Source organism: Trachinotus anak, unplaced genomic scaffold, assembly GCF_046630095.1.
Source record: "Trachinotus anak isolate AG129_WGS33_773 ecotype Australia unplaced genomic scaffold, CSIRO_AGI_Tana_v1 ptg000003l, whole genome shotgun sequence".
NCBI lineage: Eukaryota > Metazoa > Chordata > Actinopteri > Carangiformes > Carangidae > Trachinotus > Trachinotus anak.
This window is the reverse complement of record NW_027273854.1, coordinates 18,255,846-18,274,593: the sequence shown is the minus strand read 5'-3', so window position 1 is coordinate 18,274,593 and position 18,748 is coordinate 18,255,846. Positions and strand designations below refer to the sequence as shown.

General features: G+C 40.3%; 1 protein-coding gene across 2 annotated transcripts; it reads right to left on the bottom strand.

The window, feature by feature from the left end:
• Nucleotides 1-1,468: 1,468 nt before the first annotated feature.
• Nucleotides 1,469-18,748, bottom strand: top3a (DNA topoisomerase III alpha). 2 transcript variants are annotated; one of them, XR_011689722.1, is made up of 20 exons: nt 18,229-18,748; nt 17,263-17,322; nt 17,086-17,159; nt 16,924-16,999; nt 16,547-16,655; nt 16,230-16,373; nt 15,790-15,960; nt 15,598-15,698; nt 12,801-12,875; nt 12,612-12,694; nt 12,038-12,248; nt 11,422-11,607; nt 11,102-11,231; nt 9,800-9,913; nt 9,223-9,388; nt 8,900-9,046; nt 8,118-8,240; nt 4,954-5,735; nt 4,597-4,678; nt 2,963-3,102 (listed from the first exon to the last, which is right to left on the bottom strand). XR_011689722.1 is itself a non-coding variant. In XM_071474275.1 (19 exons), the coding sequence occupies exons 1-19, from the start codon at nt 18,457-18,459 to the stop codon at nt 2,939-2,941; spliced, it is 3,147 nt and encodes a 1,048-aa protein (XP_071330376.1). In that variant the 5' UTR covers nt 18,460-18,748; the 3' UTR covers nt 1,469-2,938. The 2 variants fall into 2 exon arrangements, 1 of the variants encoding a protein (XP_071330376.1); XM_071474275.1 differs by lacking the exon at nt 4,597-4,678 and having other exon boundaries at nt 1,469-3,102.

Below are 18,748 nucleotides of genomic sequence, written 5' to 3'. Positions count from 1 at the left end.
ACTCCCACCCACATGTTATGACTCACGGATGACTCACCAAACGTGCCAGTAAGCGCACCGCCGCTCCTTCACTGGAACATCAACAGAGGAAGAAAAAACATTAGGGTAACTTACAGCCTCATACCGGGAAACCATACGTTTCTGGTTTATTTCCCTGTTTTCCCAAATCCTTTAATCCCCGGGGCTTGCGCTTCATTCAGCTCGGCCGTGAACAGAGGCGAGGAGCGGTTGCGGGGAAATGAGGCCATTTAAATCCAGATGTGACATCCACAGCTGCACGGCACGAACTTTATCTGAGGGGAGGCTTATGATCTGAAAACACTTATGATCGGGTAGACATTAGTGTGTATTTCTGCAGTGAGAACAGCGGACAGCGCATTTACTCAAGCACTGAGGTCCTTGTACCACTGCACTCCGCCTCCAAGTCTGATCCGACTGTAGCTGTGGTTACTACTTACTTTGTAGATTACAATTTTACATACAAAATGATTGATTATCATCTGTTATTAACCACCAGCAGCACCTTGACCCAATGGAACTGTAAAATGCTATTATTGCTTCAGTAACTATGATTCAATAATATATTGAATCATAACACAACGTTGACAGGGGGCAGTTTTCTAGGTGAGAGCAAGTCACACATTTCAAGCAAATCTTAACCTTCAAGTCCCAAGTTACTGTGGCGAGAATCAAGCAAGTCAAGTTATAGGAAAGTGCTTTTTTTTTGACTTGGCCCCTCCCCATGACAGCTGCCTTGTGCGTTGGCCTCTGCTGGTCTGCAACGTCCTATTATGTTGCCAGGTTTGTGGGCATTGGACTAGAAATCAAAAACAAAATGTAACTGAAAATGAAAATATTTCATAAAAAGTGAAGTTCATTTAAATCATCTGTCTCAACTCTCAGTCAATCCTCAAGTCATAATAACCAGGTCAGAGCGCTGATCACACCAGACTCAAGCCCTCAAATCTGTGACTTAAGTCAAGTCATGTAACCTCTGACTTATACATTTGATACTTTTAATATATTTCTCTCATAATGCTTTTAAAATTTGGATTCAGGGTTTTTACTTGTAAAGGGTTATTTTTTACAGTGCAGCACTGTGATTTTCACCACTGGTCAGGTCAGAAAATATGACTTTTTGCTCCATTTGGCCTAAGAGTTATGAACAGTTAACAGTTATCTGGAATGTGAATATCTTTAGAAAAATGCAATAGGAATAAACTATTTATATTTGCTCATTATGCTATTTGTGTATAGCAGCAACAAAGGTGTTCATACAACTGAAAGTGGACGACTACTCAAAATAAAACCAAAATCAAAACCACTTGAACCAAAACAAAAATAAATAAAGTCTCAAAATAAAACCAAAACCAAAACCAGAAGAACCAAGACAGAAACAATGAAAACCAAAACCAAAATTCGTAATATCACACACTGTGATAACTGTAAAGATATTAACCATAGAAAGTAACAGCACATTAAAGTTTATTAACATACATAAATATTCAGAAAATAATGATGATACTGACAATTCCTCAGACCACCAACCACTTTTCTTTCCTTTTTGCACTTTTTTACATAAGACAGTGTAAAAACATATTTTAACATTTCTTCCAACAAGAGAAATCCACCCATGTAACTGTTAAAGATGCAAATGGTGAAAATGAAAAAAAAACAAAAGTCAACATATTAATACATTCTATGAATTATTAATAAGCTGTGTGCAAATATGTTTTATTTAAAATACACCTTTATTCATCAAAGACAGCACTGTTTCTGTGTCACAGTCACCTTCCCCCAGCTGATCTCAATCAAACAGTCAGGACTGTGGATACAGACGCGAGAATCAATTTGATCCAAGGCCAGCTGAACCAGTTTCCCATTAACTGCTGAGCACTTTCTGCGGTTACAAACACCTGCGAGTTTTTAACTCGTTCAGAGCTTTTTCCTCAGGCAGTAAAAGAGCTTAAACAACCAGAGTTTAAAGCGTATACCTGAACACTGCGCGAAGCTTTAAAGGGAAACATTTGACATTTTGGCTAATATGCCTACTAGTCTAATAATCCGTCATAAAAGCACCGTAATCTGTGAAGAGTTCTTCTGTTACGTTCAGATTAAAAATGAGAGCTATAACATGTTACGCAGTGAGCTTTAGACGTACTGTTGCTGCTGATTCTGTTACTCTCAGACGTAGCCAGGCTAACTGTTTCCCCCTTTTCCAGTCTTTATGCTAAGCTAAGCTAAATGACCGCTGGTGGTAGCTTCATATTTACTGTATAGGCATGAGGCTGATGTCGACTTTCTCATCTAATTCTCGGCAAGAAAGTTACTAGCTTATTTCCTAAAATGCTGAATTCTTGTAAGGAGTCTAGAGCGGAAACTGGCTGCCATCTAGCAGTAAATAACAAACACAAAATGGTTATCTTGACCCCCAAAATGACCAATAACTTTTCCCCTGGAGGCTAAAAAAGAGTCATCCATCTTGAACAAGCACATTGCAGATCTAAGGAGACCTGGGAAATCACAGCTGAGTGAAAACAGAGAGTAAAGTACTAGTTTCTACTGAGCTGAGACACAAAATGTCTTTGACATTCCTATTTTTTTTCGCCAATGTGTGGCACAGCTCGGACTGGGAAATACCATTTTTGATTTTGTTTGGAGCCAGAGTTATTACATGACTTTGGTCTTGTTCTGAAAACTTTAACTGTCCTCTTGGAAATGTTATTGAATATGACTTTACAGGATGGATAGAAGGTCTGAGTAAAGTGTTTATTTACGTAAAGGTGAGGTCCACCCCATGTGAGGAGGCGCTTACAATCTGAGTTGCAGCATATTTGAAAAATAAAATCTGACTCCACACTGTTAGGTCTTAGACTTCAATAACTCCACGCACATTCGGAGCAGCTTCACAGTTATTGTCTTCACCCAGCGGCAGCGGTCACCGCTGAGGACAGGTGACTCGAGTGTGCCCCGGCATGTGGCAGATGCCGCAGGTGCGGGGTTTCTTTGCAGCGGGAGGTTTGTTAGGGGTGATGTCTCCCATCGTCTTCCTCCCCCTCTTCCCTCCGTCTCCACCTCCATTGAATCCACCACCAAAACCACCTGACACAAGGGAACGGGTAAAAACAACATTAGATGGTGAGAGGTCACTGCATAGAGGGTACAAAAGATTTTTCTGTGTGAGCCAGGACTGACAGCACCGAGTCTGCCTGATAAATGGATGCCTCAAGGTCTCAGTGGGAGTGTTTGTGAGTCGTGACAGCTTTTCTTTATCATTAAGTAAGAACGTAGGTGAAGAGGAACGTTCTCTCTGTTGTTTGATCTGAGTGTAAATCTTTTCTGTTTGCATGCTTGTATTAAAACATTTTCAATAATTTTACATAGCATACAGGAAGCATTATGTGATGCTAGGCTCACGGTGCAAATGATTTGACAGGCAGATCATGGTGGTAAGCCAGTGAACTGTAAGAAATATAATTAAATGTACTCCAAATGTCTGTCTGTAATGTATTGTTTATGTTAATGTAATAATTGGTGCTCCTCCCTTTAATGTAAAACAGAGTATGCTTGTGATGTAAAGTGATTTTCAGAGAAAAGTTTAATTATTTGACCACAGACCACAACCTAATCTGGTCCAAAAACACACAATGTCCTTAGCAAGCAGTTTCTAAAAGTGAACTTTTTGTCAGAAATCAAGCCCACCACATAGTAACAGAGCCGACATGTTGTGCTTTGAAAGGAGACTAAACTCCTTTATGCATTTTGATACAGTAAGAAAAAGTGGCCCTTTTTTTACCCAATGTAGCTGTACTTATACGCTAACATCAGCATGCTAATGACAATGCTAACATGCTGATGTTTAGTAGGTATAAGGTTTAGCACGTTCCTCATTAGTTTAGTGTACAGCTGCGGCTCCTGGGAATGTCACTGGTTTCACAGGTTCCTGATCATGATCCAAATACAGATTTTGACCTGATGACGGTGCTGGATGAAATGTTAAGCGATCACCGAAGGTATTTCAGTTAATCTTAAATGTCTGTACCAAACTTCATGACGATCGATTCAACTGTTGTTAAGATACTCCAAGTTGTGGACTGACTGACTGACTTTGCCATAATAAGCTTTTGATTGGTGTGTGCGAGTGTGCTGGTACTACTATCATTGTGAGGATAAATTTCAGTTTTCAACTATTGCAGTGGGTGGATTTAAGGTTAAGGTTAGACTGAGGTTTAGGTTAAGGATAGGGTTGGGGTTCGGTATTTAGTGATAGGGCCCTGGGAATACATTATGTCTTCAAGGGTCCTCACAAGACAATTGTGTGTGTCTGTGTGTGTTTCTGTTTGTGCATGTACATGTCTTTCTATGGTTGTGAAGAAAAAGTTTGGTTTGAAACTAGGGCTGAATGACATGTTAAAAAAAAAAAAAAAAAAACCCAAAAACCATGTGATTATTTTGGGAAATATTGCAATTGCGATATGAGTCACTATTTCAGTTGGAATGGCTATCACTGCATTTTATTTTCACTGAAAAAAATATAAAAAATGATGATGATGTGGTTTTTGTTTGGACCTTTAGCAAACAAGTATGTTCCTTTACCTCTGGAGAATATGATTTGTAGGCTGCAGCATCTCTGTAGCACCACAACGCTTCATTTATGGTATATCACGACACATTTTACCTTTAACAAAAGAAATACAGCTCTTGTGATTTGGATATTGCACTTGGCTGTATTGCAATTTCTATAGTGTTTCAATTAATTGTTCAGCCCTGTTGTGAGGACATTTTGGTTGGTTTTGTGATGGTTAAGCTTAGGGAATGCATTGCATCAATGAGTGTCCTCACAGCTAACAAAAGACAAGAATGCATGTGTGTGTGTGTGTGTGTGTGTGTGTGTGTGTGTGTGTGTGTGTGTGTGTGTGTGTGTGTGTGTGTGTGTGTGAGTGAGAGCCTTGCCTGGTGGAGGTACGTTCTCATCAGCCCATTGGAAGAAGCCACACTGCTGCTCTCTGGGTTTCCCGCAGGTGTGAAACATCCGGCCCTTGTTTGGACCGTCCTTCTGCACCGTGCGCATCACTGCTGTCTCATTGCAGTTACACATTACCTCTCCCTCATGTCCTCCTGCCCCTCCCTCCTGCCCTCTGCCACCATCAAATGTGTTCCTGAACCCCAGTGAGGGCCTCGGAGGCTGGGAGGTCCTTTGTGCAGGTAAGGGACGCGGAGGCCCTTCACTCTGTGGTGCCCCCTGTTGATTTGGCTGATCTGCCCACAGAAAGAAGTTGCAGCTCCCAGCGCTGCACTTGTAGAACTGACGCCCTTGGTTGGGGCCGTCTTTGCGCACAGTGAGGAGAAGAGCGTCCTGACCACAGTTACACACAATGGCATCGCTGTTTGGGTCTACACTGCTACCGCCTGCACCCGGTGGGGGCCGAGGCTGAGAGCTCCAGGAGGGGACAGGAGGAAGGGAAGGTCGAGGATTGGACCGTGGGGCTCTGGGTGGCTCTGGTCTGGGGGGCCTTGGATATGGGGGCCGAGGGTCATCTCCTCTCCCCCCTCCTCCTCCTCCTCCTCCTCCTCCTCCTCCCCCACCACCTCCTCCACCACCTCCTCCACCACCTGCTCTGAGGTATTTCAGGTCCAGCACCTCTCTGAGTGTCTCATCACATCCGCCAATACAGCCAACAAATTCCAAAGGCATCATGGGAGGGAGGCTGCCCCTACGGAACTTGAACTTCAACCTGAAGGACGTAGTAGAAACAAAAGACGGATGTTAAAGAGGGCAAACATAGTATACACCCTAGTGTGATGAAGCTGAACCAACAACAGCTGCTACCATGACTGGTTAAATACTGGTGTCAGCTGAGCACTGTTCACACTCTACTGAGAAGTGGTGCATCCCTTCTACACTTGGCGGTGCAAGAACATGTTGCATATGAAACTGAAACTTGAAGAAACCTACTTCAAGATTTTGAGGCATCTCGGAAGATGTAAGGAGATACCTTATAGGGTAAAGTCGGTTTTGCTAAAGAATGTGAACACAGACACTTGACACAAAGCTTGACTCTGAAAGTTAAGTTGCTAGAAAGTTTAACATGTTGGATAAAAAAAACTTTATAAATGTATCTTTTCATAACAGTCATGAAATAAATTAAACAATTAAACCAAACTTCCAGCTGAGATGATGTAAAAATAAATAAATATAAATAAAACTAACACATCATGTCAGTCACTATTTGACTTGTTCACATTCAATTGAAGAGAGGATGTAGATGTGTTGGCAACAAATAACAGGATTTTAACATCAAAATAAAATCAAATGGTGTCCCTTTCACATGCCAAATTGAAGATTTATTAATATTATTAATTTAAATTAATTGTTAAAATAAACATGTTGTTAATGATAATTAATGACCAATTTAACAAAAATAGGTTTAAGGTATGAGCAGTTGAGATTCTGTGTGATGCAGCAAAAACTAAATTAATGATCAAATTATATCCTGCACAATGTCTTCCTGTATCACTGGGCTTTTTTATTTGCATTGATTATGATGTACTTTCAACACTTCTTTCAAAATCAGAACTCATCATCATCTAAATAAGAGAAATGAATGTTTTCATATTTACTTGAATTTCATGTCTTTAAGCCTGGTATATTAAGAGTACGACAATCTCCCAACACACCTGAAGTAGTTGCTGTAACTTTTGAATAATGTGTGTGTGTGTGTGTGTGTGTGTGTGTGTGTGTGAATATACAATCACTAAACACAGGAATGCATGTAGGACAACAGTTGGGATAATATAGCAAGTTGCCATGGTGACCAGCGAGATGGCAGCAGTAGGCAGTTTATTACAGCACTTACTGAAATCTGATTTAAAAAGACAGTGATATTGTTTAAGAGTGCTGTAGTTCAACTTTTGAGCTCTGTACCAGATTGGTTGCTATGGTAACAGATGCTGGTGTGGAGCACTTTGGCTCGCTGCTAGTGAGCCTGCCCTATATTTGGACTGAGCTGAGGCACGTGCTCAAGGGGTTAACGCCCACTTGTGTAAACAAGGATTTTCTTATACAATGCAGATTTTCAAGAAGTTTCTTGTGCTGATGAAGCCGCTGAGAGCTTCATCCCTGTTCATCTGAGTGAGCATGGACAGTAAAGACCACAGAGACTCCCACATGCACTTCTCAAAAATGTAACAAGTGTAATCTGCGTGTCCACTGAAAACAATATGGTTTCAAAGTTTAGTGTGTGTAGTTAGAGAAATGAGTCTTTGTTGTTAATCAGTGAGAGTCAAATGTTCGGTGAGTGTGACATGTCAATGTCTTGGTTGCATGTAAATATTTCCTTCTCTGCATTAACACTTTCTCAAGCAGCTCTGTATCAAACAGATTGTCAACTGATATTCTAAACTACTTTGTATCATTTCTCTACTGTCTGTTTGGTCATTTGCTTTAAGTGGCATCTTTGTAATTTCCTATTACACTTTCATACAGCTGGGGAACTCACAGGAGACACATTAAAGAAGGCTAAGGGGGTGTTCACACATACGGATTTCAAAAGCTGAGAAAGTGATGGCTGCAATTCGTTGTAAGTGAGACCTGTCTTTACAGCCCCTCACCCCCCTCTGAGCTAAACAGACTTATAGCTACACTACAGGGGAAAGTTGAGAAAGGCTCAACGTGAGACCCGCCTGACTGTTTCGACAGTCACAATCATCCTGATTAAACAAAATGGAAGAAAAGCTGATTGTTGCCGTCACAAGTTACCAGGATATAAAAAAGTATTAGGCTGTGCTTAAGCCATCAGTATGCTTCAAGCATTTTCCCAATGGTCTAACAGCACTCACTATGACCAACAATTTATGTAATTTTCTGAACAAACATGTTGACACCTTAAGGCACAGCAGTGCTATGAGCTAAATGCAGCAGCCAAATCAAGGCTGATGGGAGTGTCATTAGTTTTGCAGATTTTTGGTAATTAAACCGAAGTATCTGAGGAATTTAAATTTTGACCTGATGATGGCACTACATGAATAGTTAAGGGATCAATAAAGTTTTTTACAATTCATCAACTTTGCTGTGAGACAACCAATGAAACATGGCCTAGCATAAAATAAATACTTACATGTGAACAGGGTGTGGCTGACATGTGGGACAAATGCTGTCATCTCTGCTGACCTCCAGCACTGTGTCGGGAAACCACACGGCTGTCTTACAGGCTGGGAAACCCACACAGGACAGGTACTTACTGCAGAAGGGTGGAGACACAGAGGAGGAAGCAGAAAGAGTTTGAGAGGGAAACAAGAGGATAATGAGATCTTTTACTCTCGTTTTAACCCATTTATAAAAAATATTTCAAAGCAGGCTGTATTTTGTTCGACCAACTTTCAGATCACCTTCGGATTCAGATAATGTCAGGTTGATACAACAAGATATAACACTAAATATTTAGTCACCATTTTATGATGTCATGGATTCAGGGCCTGGTGTGCTCAGTAAAGATCAGATTGGCTGAGACTTCTCTACGAGCTGTGATAACATCAATCTTTAAGAATTATAGAGTATGAGTTTAATAGTCTGTAATTAAAAGTGTGCAGTTGTGGCAGAACCACAAGGAACTGCATCACTATGCAATGACTAATTTCAAGTCTCTGCCAAATTAGCTTTATTACACACTACCTATTACACACCAAGTCAGAAAGGAAAATGAATAAGCTGTTTTGGAAAATGTGCAGGTGATTTGTAGTTAATGGGCAAAAACTTTTGTGACATTTGAATCAAGCATCTGTGTCGCCTTTTGAAGGGGATGAGCTGTTTTAGGTGCAGAATGACAACTCAACATATCCTACAGAGTCAAGCTTGTGTCAGTAACAGTTTTAAGCTCCTTTGCTTTGTGTCTCGTCTCACCTGTTTCCCTCCCTCTTCTTCTTCAGCACCATGTCCCGACCACAGTGAGGGCACTTCCTGACCGGCAGTGGGATCTCCATGTCCTGCTGCTCCACTTCAGTGATCTCCTGAGCTGCACCCAGATATGGTGACAGGGCTTCATCTAACCTGAGGCGAGAACAGACAGTGACTTCTTACCAGCAGCCTGCAGTGAATACAGCCCAGGTGTTGACTAATCCATCTTTGTAAAATATGACAGGACTCTGTTCATTTGTGTACAGATGGTGCATACCATCATCATACCACAAATACACAGGTTTATTACAAGATAAAGTGCAACTAACTTCTTCGCCTTCCTGACAGACTCAATGAAGACGGTCTTGTATTTCTGAATGTGGTGCAGCAGCACGCTCTGTTTGTCCTTCCTGCCCTCCGATACCAGCTTGAGATCTGCCTCCAATTCAGCACGCAGGTTTGGTTTGGACATCTCATAGCCCATAGAGTTGTACCCTGAACAAACAAACACACATTCACACTTGTGTTGTTTTTGAGCTGTATCAAATGTTTCATGGACTGTTGGGTACTTGTCAATTGTTTTTGTTGTTATTTTCTTGTTACCTTTGTTATGGATTTTAATTTATATTATTGTTTTGAATTATGATGTAATGTTTAATTGTGCAAACCCCAGGAAGAGTAGTTGCTCTAGTACCAAAGTAGTAGTGGCTAAAGGGGATCCAAATGAATAAATAAATAAATAAATAATATAGCTGATAATTAACATATGTGAACAACAGGGACAATAACAGAGGAAAGCTATCAAGACCTCTATGCATTAATGCTCACAGCTTATCGTGTGTGTGTGTGTGTGTGTGTGTGTGTGTGTGTGTGTGTGTGTGTGTGCGTGCGTGCACGTATACATACCCTCCACTAGTCCCATGCCGAGCTCTCCAGGGAGAAACCTCTGATCAGCTGTCAAGCCCACATACATGCGACTCTTAATAGTCTCAATGTGCTCTGCATGGGTTGCATCTGTGCCTGTAATATACAGTTCAAACAATAGAGTTTCCATTAGACGTGAAACACCTAATCTTGAACAAATAAAGTCTATCTGTGCTGATGTTAGTGTTAGATAAAAAAGGGCTACATCTTTTTACTGTATCAAAAATAAATCACTCCAACACCATGGTTTCATAAAGGAGAAGAGTCACGTTTCAAAGCACAAAGTGTCGGCACTGTTACTATGTGAAGGCTTCAGGTAAGAGTTAGATATGGTAAAAAAAAAAAATGGTTATCATACATGCCAACACACCAAAAAAATCATCTGGGAAAAATTGCTCTTTTGAATATGAAACAATCCAGGTGGACATAAATTGTCTAAACTGGCATATATCCACAGATCAGTGGGTGTGCTGTGACTGTGAGATAATAGAAATTCAATCTATACCATTTCCACCAAGGCCATTTTCTGTTAATATTTCCTGAGTGAGAAAGAAATTCAATGTTTTAGAAACATTTACTATTTCACAATAATTATCAATAAATCTATATAAACTGTGACAGAAGATTTGACCAATATCGTCCACCTCTGGTACTAAGCTTCATGGAAATAAGACTAAAAGATAACTCTACAGTTTAACACTGCACTCCTGTATCACCTCCTTTATTTCACCCTTTCTTGTTCCTTGTCATTACCTTGTGCCTACATTACCCACAATGCAATATAAACCATAAACCACCAGTTTGGTTGGAGATTGGGTTATTATGTGTGTTGTGATAGTAGCAGCTAATGTAGCCATGAACCACAAGCCTCAAGCAGAGATGAGAGGTGGAGTACAGAGGTCTGGTAAACTCACTTCTTTACAACTCCACACCCACAGTTTTCTGCTCCAACTGATGTTGTTTATCAGACTTTGCGCAGCTCCCTCTAGAGACACCAAAGGCTTTAACTTCTCTCACATATGCAGTTGCACTCCCAAACAACTGTAAACAAACTCTCATGTATAAACCTATTGGAACTCCCTTGGAGGTTATGGTGTTATATTGGAAAGGTGGAAATTTTCCGACTTAATTGCATGTTGTGCACATTCACAAATTTAGATGTTTGTGGGATTCATCATTATTTCTTATTTCTGACATGTTTGTAGTAAAGCGTTTGTGAGTGGGTGGGACCAAACACATTAAAAACACAGTCTCTGCTTGTGTGTGTGTGTGTCTGTACTCTACCAATGCCGTGCTTCTCCATCAGTGATATGAGGTCGGCTTCAGTGAGCAGCTGTGGAGGAGTTGTCTGTCCATCCACCATCTCAATGGCAGAGGGCTGGAACTGGGAGCCCTGCTCGTACACCGGAATCAGCTACAACATACAATGCAGATGTGCTGAGACATTTCACACACATGCAGCGAGAGCCAGGAATCAGCTGGAACCCCACAACAACATACTATCTAAAAATAAGGTATTTAAGCAACAGTAATGTAGCTTAGACTGAGTTTCACTGTGTTTTTTTTAATAACCTTTAAATCAGAATCAACAACACACACCCTACCTTAGTGCTCCACCTGTCATATGGGTAAACATCCAGGTAGTTCCTTGCAATGATCATGAGTCCTGAGGTGGAGAACTTTTCCTGAGCTATGTCTATGTCCACTACCGTCTCTTGCCCTAAAGCATCCTGGGATACGCAGGCCAGGAAGTGCCGGACAATGAACTCATACACACGTCCTTCATTGCCCTGGACACAAATGAAACAGAAAATCAACACTTCAGAATGTGTTTGTTCCCCTGTGGGTATAAATGGTGCACATTTTTTTTGCGTCACTAAAGTGGTGACTTCATCTTTCATGAACACAACGTCTGTAACATTGGAGCTACTGCAGCCAATGTGTGAAACCAGATGTTTCCATCATACTGTTGAAAGACAATACAAGAACCGGTTGGACACAAAAGACCTGCTACCATTGAACAGCAGGGGGTATACTTCACTATGATTGTTAATTATGATTAAAAATGGAAAAACATATTAGTCGCAGAAACTACTGTCAACATGCAGTACAAATATGTTATTGTTTAAAACACGTCCGCACAGGGGTTTAAACATCCGATCATCACGAAAAAAGTGACTGAATTATGCACAAACTGAGCTCTATTCTATTTGTACATACCTGCAGTGCATTGGTGTACTTGGTGGGGTGTATGGGGGGATGGGCCTGGTCAGAGTTCTTGCCCTGCCGGGGGTTGGGACCCCCAGGCTGATCAAGCACCCGCTGGGCGAACGTCCCCCAGACTGGACTTTGCGTCTGCTGCTCCACCAGGGGGCTGAGAGCCAGGCTTGCAGGAAAAATGTTGGTTTCTGTGCGGGGGTAGCTGATAAACCTGAAAAGAGGAGAAAATAATAAAAAATACACACACAGAAAGAAACTAAGGTGGAAAACTCAGGAAATACGACATTGCTGGTAAACTCCTCTATTAAATGCCTGAACTGCCAGATGGTGCCTTCTCGTGTGCAAAAATAGGAACGGCTTTGAGGTGGTTGAACTACCTGCTAAACAAAAAATACATCTGACCGTTTCACTGACACCACAAAGCCTCTAATAAAGGTGGCTTCAAGCCAGCTTTCTGATTGAAACAAGTTCAAATGAAAAATAGGACGTTTAGCACATGGTTGGATCAAAACAAAACTTTGCTGTATGTACGTACATTACCTAAAATGCTGCGTGCTCACACTCACATACTCACCCTTGGGTATAGAGTTTTTCAGCAATTTTCATGGTTTCTTTGGCACTTATTCTTAGCTTCCGAGATGCCAACTTCTCCAGTTCCTGTTGGTCAGATAAAGGTAGAGGATTGCTCGCTGGGGGGGGCTTAAACACGTGTTTATAGATGCAGCATATGTATGTGTGTGGCTGTTTGACTTTATATTCTTACCACAGTGTCCAAAGGCAGCGGTCTCCACTTGCTCTTGGGTTTACTGGTTACTGAGGTGACTGTTGCTATGGGATCCTGAAAATGAGTTAACGTTATTCTTGTGTGTAATTTTTTTGTTTTTTTTACATGTGGCCCTTAGCCCATTTTATTCAGGCAGGTTGAAAACACATTTGAATTAAAATTTACTGCTGTGTCCTCCTGAGATAACAGCTGCAGGTGGAGGAGAGGTACACTACAGACACTACACTACACACACACACACACAAAAACACACACACAGTTGGTACAAGTCCATACAGCTTTTCTAGGCTCACAACATCAACAATCAGTGTTTTTATATTAAATTAGTAAACTACTTTGTATGATCAGAATAACCACATCAGTATGTTGTCAAGATGAATGCCCTCTCCTGTCTTGCTTTGCTGCTGCTGTGTTACAGTATGAATACATTTTGTACCTGTTATGCAAGAGGAAAACTTAGGCCAAGTTTTTTTTCTTTAAGATATTTTCTGCCATTTTACCTTTATTTGATGCAACCGTTTAAAAAATGAAGGAAACACAAGAGAAAGAGGGGTTTGAGGTAGATGGGGGATGTTGCAGTTTAAGGGTTTATCTTTTAACCACAAGGCCACTGGACATCCTCAGCCTCAGACCATTTTTTGGGATGCTGGGACAATTTCAACTAAATTACTTAAAGCAGTGAAAGAAGGGTTTGGTAGCTCCCTGCAGTGCTTTGTTTCCTGATGATGAACCTTCCACTTTGTATAGGTTAACATGGAAGCAAAAGGACCTTAATCCATTAAGTGCAAAATTTCAATTAGTTGTAACAGGAGTTATTAAACTAACACATATATTCTGGTGCATGCTAGAAAAACATATGCACACATTACACATCCCTGCTAATGGTTTCACACAAGTCAAGTCAATTTTTATTCATGTAGCGTCAATCTAAAGGAAGAATACCCCTAGAAAGGAAACCTGAATGCAAACTATGTAGATTTTAATTTAAAAAGGGCTTTCCAAGTATTTACATGTGGCACCTTTAAAGCTCCATTATTGATATTTTGATTTGGAGCCGGACAAACAAAACAAAGAGTGTAACAAAGCTCAGAACACTAGATAGAAACTGCAGAGTTGGGTGATGATCTGAGGGTTTCTCTCTCTAAGAGACCTCTTTCACTTCATACTGAATCTGAATCTTTACTGAATCTGCCACAATCTTTTTTTTTAATATTAGGACTATGCAAATTTCACAAACAAATAAATATACAGAGGTTCGTGTAATACAATTTTATTGATGTGTGTTTATTTATTTATTATCTATATGTTTTAAGTTGATCTTGAAAAAAAAAATATCATTTAACTTTTCTTCTTGATTAGTTATTACTGAAGAAAGGAGAGAAGTAAATAATGCACACAAGTGCTTACTCAACAAATAATTGACAAAGCACTACAGGGACAAACAGTATCTGTGTTTGTCTGACCTGAGTTTGGCTCCTGATAGTCACATCTTGCTCCATGAGAAACATGATAATTACATGCTTGTTAGCTTTGAGCATCTTGGCAAACAATTAGTGTTAATGTCTCTCTGTAACAGTCATAGATTCAGACAACGCCTCTATCCTGCCACCAGTAACTGAGACCAAACAGCATTTAAAGCAAAAAGATGGTGAGGCGAGATCGACAAACAAGAGATTACAGAACAACTAAATGTACTGACAGTATGATACAAACAACATCAAAATAAAATGATCATTGTAAATACATAAAGTGTCCAAGGGGGGATAATAATTGTGGCTGAGTTATCATCAGACTTCATTACAGTCTGATGAAGACCCACTGATATTGTCTAAATTTAAGTTACGTTGTACATACAATGTCATTGTGTTTATATTCTGTAAAAATATTTGATGAAGCTGTGAAATGATTAAGGAAAATGTTAGTGTTTTGACCTGATCTGGCGTGAGAACTTTTTCTGATTCTTTTATTGGTTTACTTTACTGTATATGATAAGGAACAAACATTTTATGCTAAAAATATTTTGAAATGTTCACAGCTTTTGAAATGAAGTAATATTTTATTTTTTTGTGCATCCAACATTGTATCCAAGAGTGGGATTATGGTAATACTGTGGTAATAAACAAATCAGATAACAGTTGTTTTTTATTTCTGTTATCTTTATTTCTTTAATGTTGTTGTGTTTCATGAGTTTAGTGAGTAGTTCATGTTGTGCATTCCCAAAAATGGTGAGTAGTTATTTGCATTCTAGTTCAGTGGAGGCACAGTCTGCCCTGTGTTACTTAGGTTACTGCAGGACACCAGGTAGCTGTAAAGTTGCTGACATTTGGGCATCATGGCAACAAAAATTAGCTTATTAACACATTATGAGAATAAATCATAACTCCCTAAAGGAACAAGAGATTAGGAGGTAAATAAGACCAGTATGGAAACTACAAGCATCACGAGTAACAATGTGTGACATGACAAAATCAATAACATGACTGTCTTTACAAGACTCTAGATGTGTGACAGTCAGGATGGGCCTTCCTCGCATGTAAAACACCTCAGCAATGTTTAAACTTTCTGCTTGAGTGTTATTTGGACAGCACTCGTGGGAAATCAATTAAAGAACCTCAGATTTATCACTTTAAATTTTCTAAAGAAAGAGCTAACAATAGCAGCTACTGACCCATAAAGCTAATACAGCACAGTAGAGGATCTTAAAGATTTAGATATTGTGCGGCCTTACTTAATTCATGAACATTACATGAGAGTACGTGACAATGTAGGCACCGACCTCCATGCAGATCTGGTAGAGCACCAGGCAAGCTGTGTGGTTGAAGAGACGGTTTCTTTTCCAGCTGAATTCCACTGTGTCCTCCTCGACTTCATGGAGCACTGACACAAAGAATCAACAGACTATCAGTTTAAAACCTGAATAAATGCATCTGTATTGGATCTATGTGTCTGTGGATGGATGAATTTATACCTTTGATCTTGTAGAAAGTCTCAGGTATGAAAGCCTGGATGGCTTTGAAGCGCTCCACAACGAAGCCCAGAGTAGGAAACTGGCAGCTGCCGTATGAGATCAGCTGATTGGCCAAAGACTCTGGAAAGATTTTCTGCAGGCGAAGTGTCTGGAATCGAGTGAAGGATGCACCTGCAGAAGATGAGCACAGAAAAGAGGATGGGATCATATCAGCCACTTACATATTAACAACCAAAAATAGGTTCTGATATATAGTCCCACTAGTGTTGTGTCATTGGTAAAGTTACATTTAACCAAGGTCGTCATCCAGAGTCAGAACAGTTATTATGCTGTATGAACCGTTATCTGTTGAGCCATCACCTAATCCTGACAGAATCTTTTTAACATGCTCGAGCATGTCTCGTCGTATTATTCAGTACAGTATTAGAGTGCTACCTTACCTATCCGCAGGTCCAGTTCCTGACGGACATCGACAGCATCACTGACGTTAGCATCGGGCTCCATTAGAGTCTCACAAGCTCTCCGAATGGAGTTGGGGGTTATCTCAGAAAACTTTGCTCGAAAGACCTGTATATTGGCCTTAACTAAAAAATACACACAAAGACACACAGACACACACACAATTAGTGGGAGCTATTTAGGTACACAAGGCCTGCTACTCTGTACACAGTCACAGAAACATGGGTAAATCCTGGTCAGAAAACTATAGGATGAAGATACAACAACAAACAACACACACATATTATTAACAGCGTACCTGCTTTGCAGACATCAATAATTTCAAAGCCAATGTTTTCTCCCTCTCTGTCACAATCAGTCCAGATGATTAAGGCCTGGCACTGCCTCGCCTCTTTCTCTAGTGTCCGCTACAGAGACACAGAGGGATGGACAAAAGGGGAAAGAAAGATGGTTAAGGAGTCATAAAGAACTTACTAAGAACTTCTAATTATTTTATCTGTGAGAGTGATCAAAAGGCAATAAATAAAAATAAAGGGTTTGTCTTGGTCAATTGTTAAAAGTTACCATTACTAATAACAATCAAACATCATAATCACCCACACAAAGAGTGACAGATCCCATAGGTTCATTTAAGTACAAAGTTAACATACCTGGTATGACTGTAAATAAGCATACCTTGATTTGTACCATGTTATCTGGACAATACTTCTCTACCTCTGCATCAAATAACAGCACTGGATTACAACTGTGCCTTTGGAGAGAAAATATACAATCACGTGTTATAATTCTGTATGATGCTGAAGATAAAATAAAATAAAAAAACCTATTCTCACTTACCATTTCTGGAACGGTGCTTTAAACTCCAGACCCAGTAAATGGCCTGATACTGAAGTCATTGTTACTGTCACATTCTGGAGCAGGATGGAGACAAAACGAAACCAGCAAAATCAGAGACAGCGTAAACACAAAAGAGCAGACATGTGGATATTTAATTATTTCACTGTATTCACTTACCTGACCAAAGAGATGATATTCATACTCATAGATTTTATTAAACTTTGACATCCCTTCCCTCTGAAACAGAAAATCAAAAACAAAGGAACAGGTTGTAATACACAGTATGAAGTTTTTGGTATCATTATATTTATGTAACTGTGGGTCTAAGGATAGGAGGTGTTGGGCGATATGATGTATATACTTTATATATACATGTGTCTATAGTGTGACACAATACAAATTTGTCTACTGTCAGAGACCTTGTCGTACTGTTTATACCTTGGTGGCTACTGGTTACTCAACTAACATCTCTGGCTGTATTAGGACATTTGGGACAATGCTGCCAGTCAGTGAGCTGGACTGTTTTATGGCAATCCTAAATTTTATATGATTTTTGAATTGATTTGATGAATTGTCTTGATTTGTCAGATGTATTACTCACAGCTCTAATCTACATTGTCCATTTCTAGAGTGTGGTAAGTTTCTATTTGAGATTGCCCAATTCATCTTGTCCCTATGTTGAGACATAACCCTGTTGTCTAATTGGATGTTGTATCATAGATCAGCTAAAATGAATTATATGTTACAGTCCAGTGTTGGGTGAAACACAAACTAAAACGTTATACACTAACAACAAAGAGATATATTGATCTCTGAACAATACCATCAACTGATTTGAGGCTACAACTAATGATTACTTTAATTTTTGATTAATCTGTTGGTCATGTTGATTGATTAGTTTATAAAACAATAGAGAGACTGTTCATAACAAGTCTACAGAGCCCAAGATGTCTCGTCAGAACAGCAGTCCAAAACCCAAAGATATTCATATTCTTAAGTCATTTTCAAAAACAGAAACTGGAAACAGCAAATATGAGGCATTTTTGCCTTTTTAAATGGTATCCATCGACTAATTTCAGCATCACACTGTCTAACACTATCTGTTGGAGGTGTCTGTACTCCTGGTGAAGAGACATGACTGACCCTCCGGGCCCTGCCGCTGGACATGATCTCTGAGATGCCTTTGGCTGCATCGTTTTTCTCAGCTACGCAGAGAACCCGCTTGATCTGAGCCCGGTTCCGGATCATGTCTGCCTCCTGCTGTGTGTCTGGACACCGGCCACTCTGCGCCGCACAGAAACACCTCCGCTGGACCCCGAGCCGCTGTAGTCCCAGTCGAAGCAAGGATCTCCCGAGGAGGTGCACTATTAGCATGCCTGGCCGCTCTCACATGAAGCAGCCGGTCCTCCGGACAGCCCCGCTGTTGCTATTAGCATGTTAGCTGAGGCAGCCAGCTAAAGCCATGTTGTCCGCTTCCACAAACTTTTACCATGAGCTAGAAAGTAGCCTGCGGTTGCCTAGCTCCACTCCGGATAAAAAACAATAGGAGGAAATTAACGTTATCCCACGAAAAAATACTATTTACAAACTTTGTAAACAGCAGCTTCGACCTCTACAGTGCTATCACTAAGTGTTTACAAATGCCGCGCTCGCCTGTCAAATA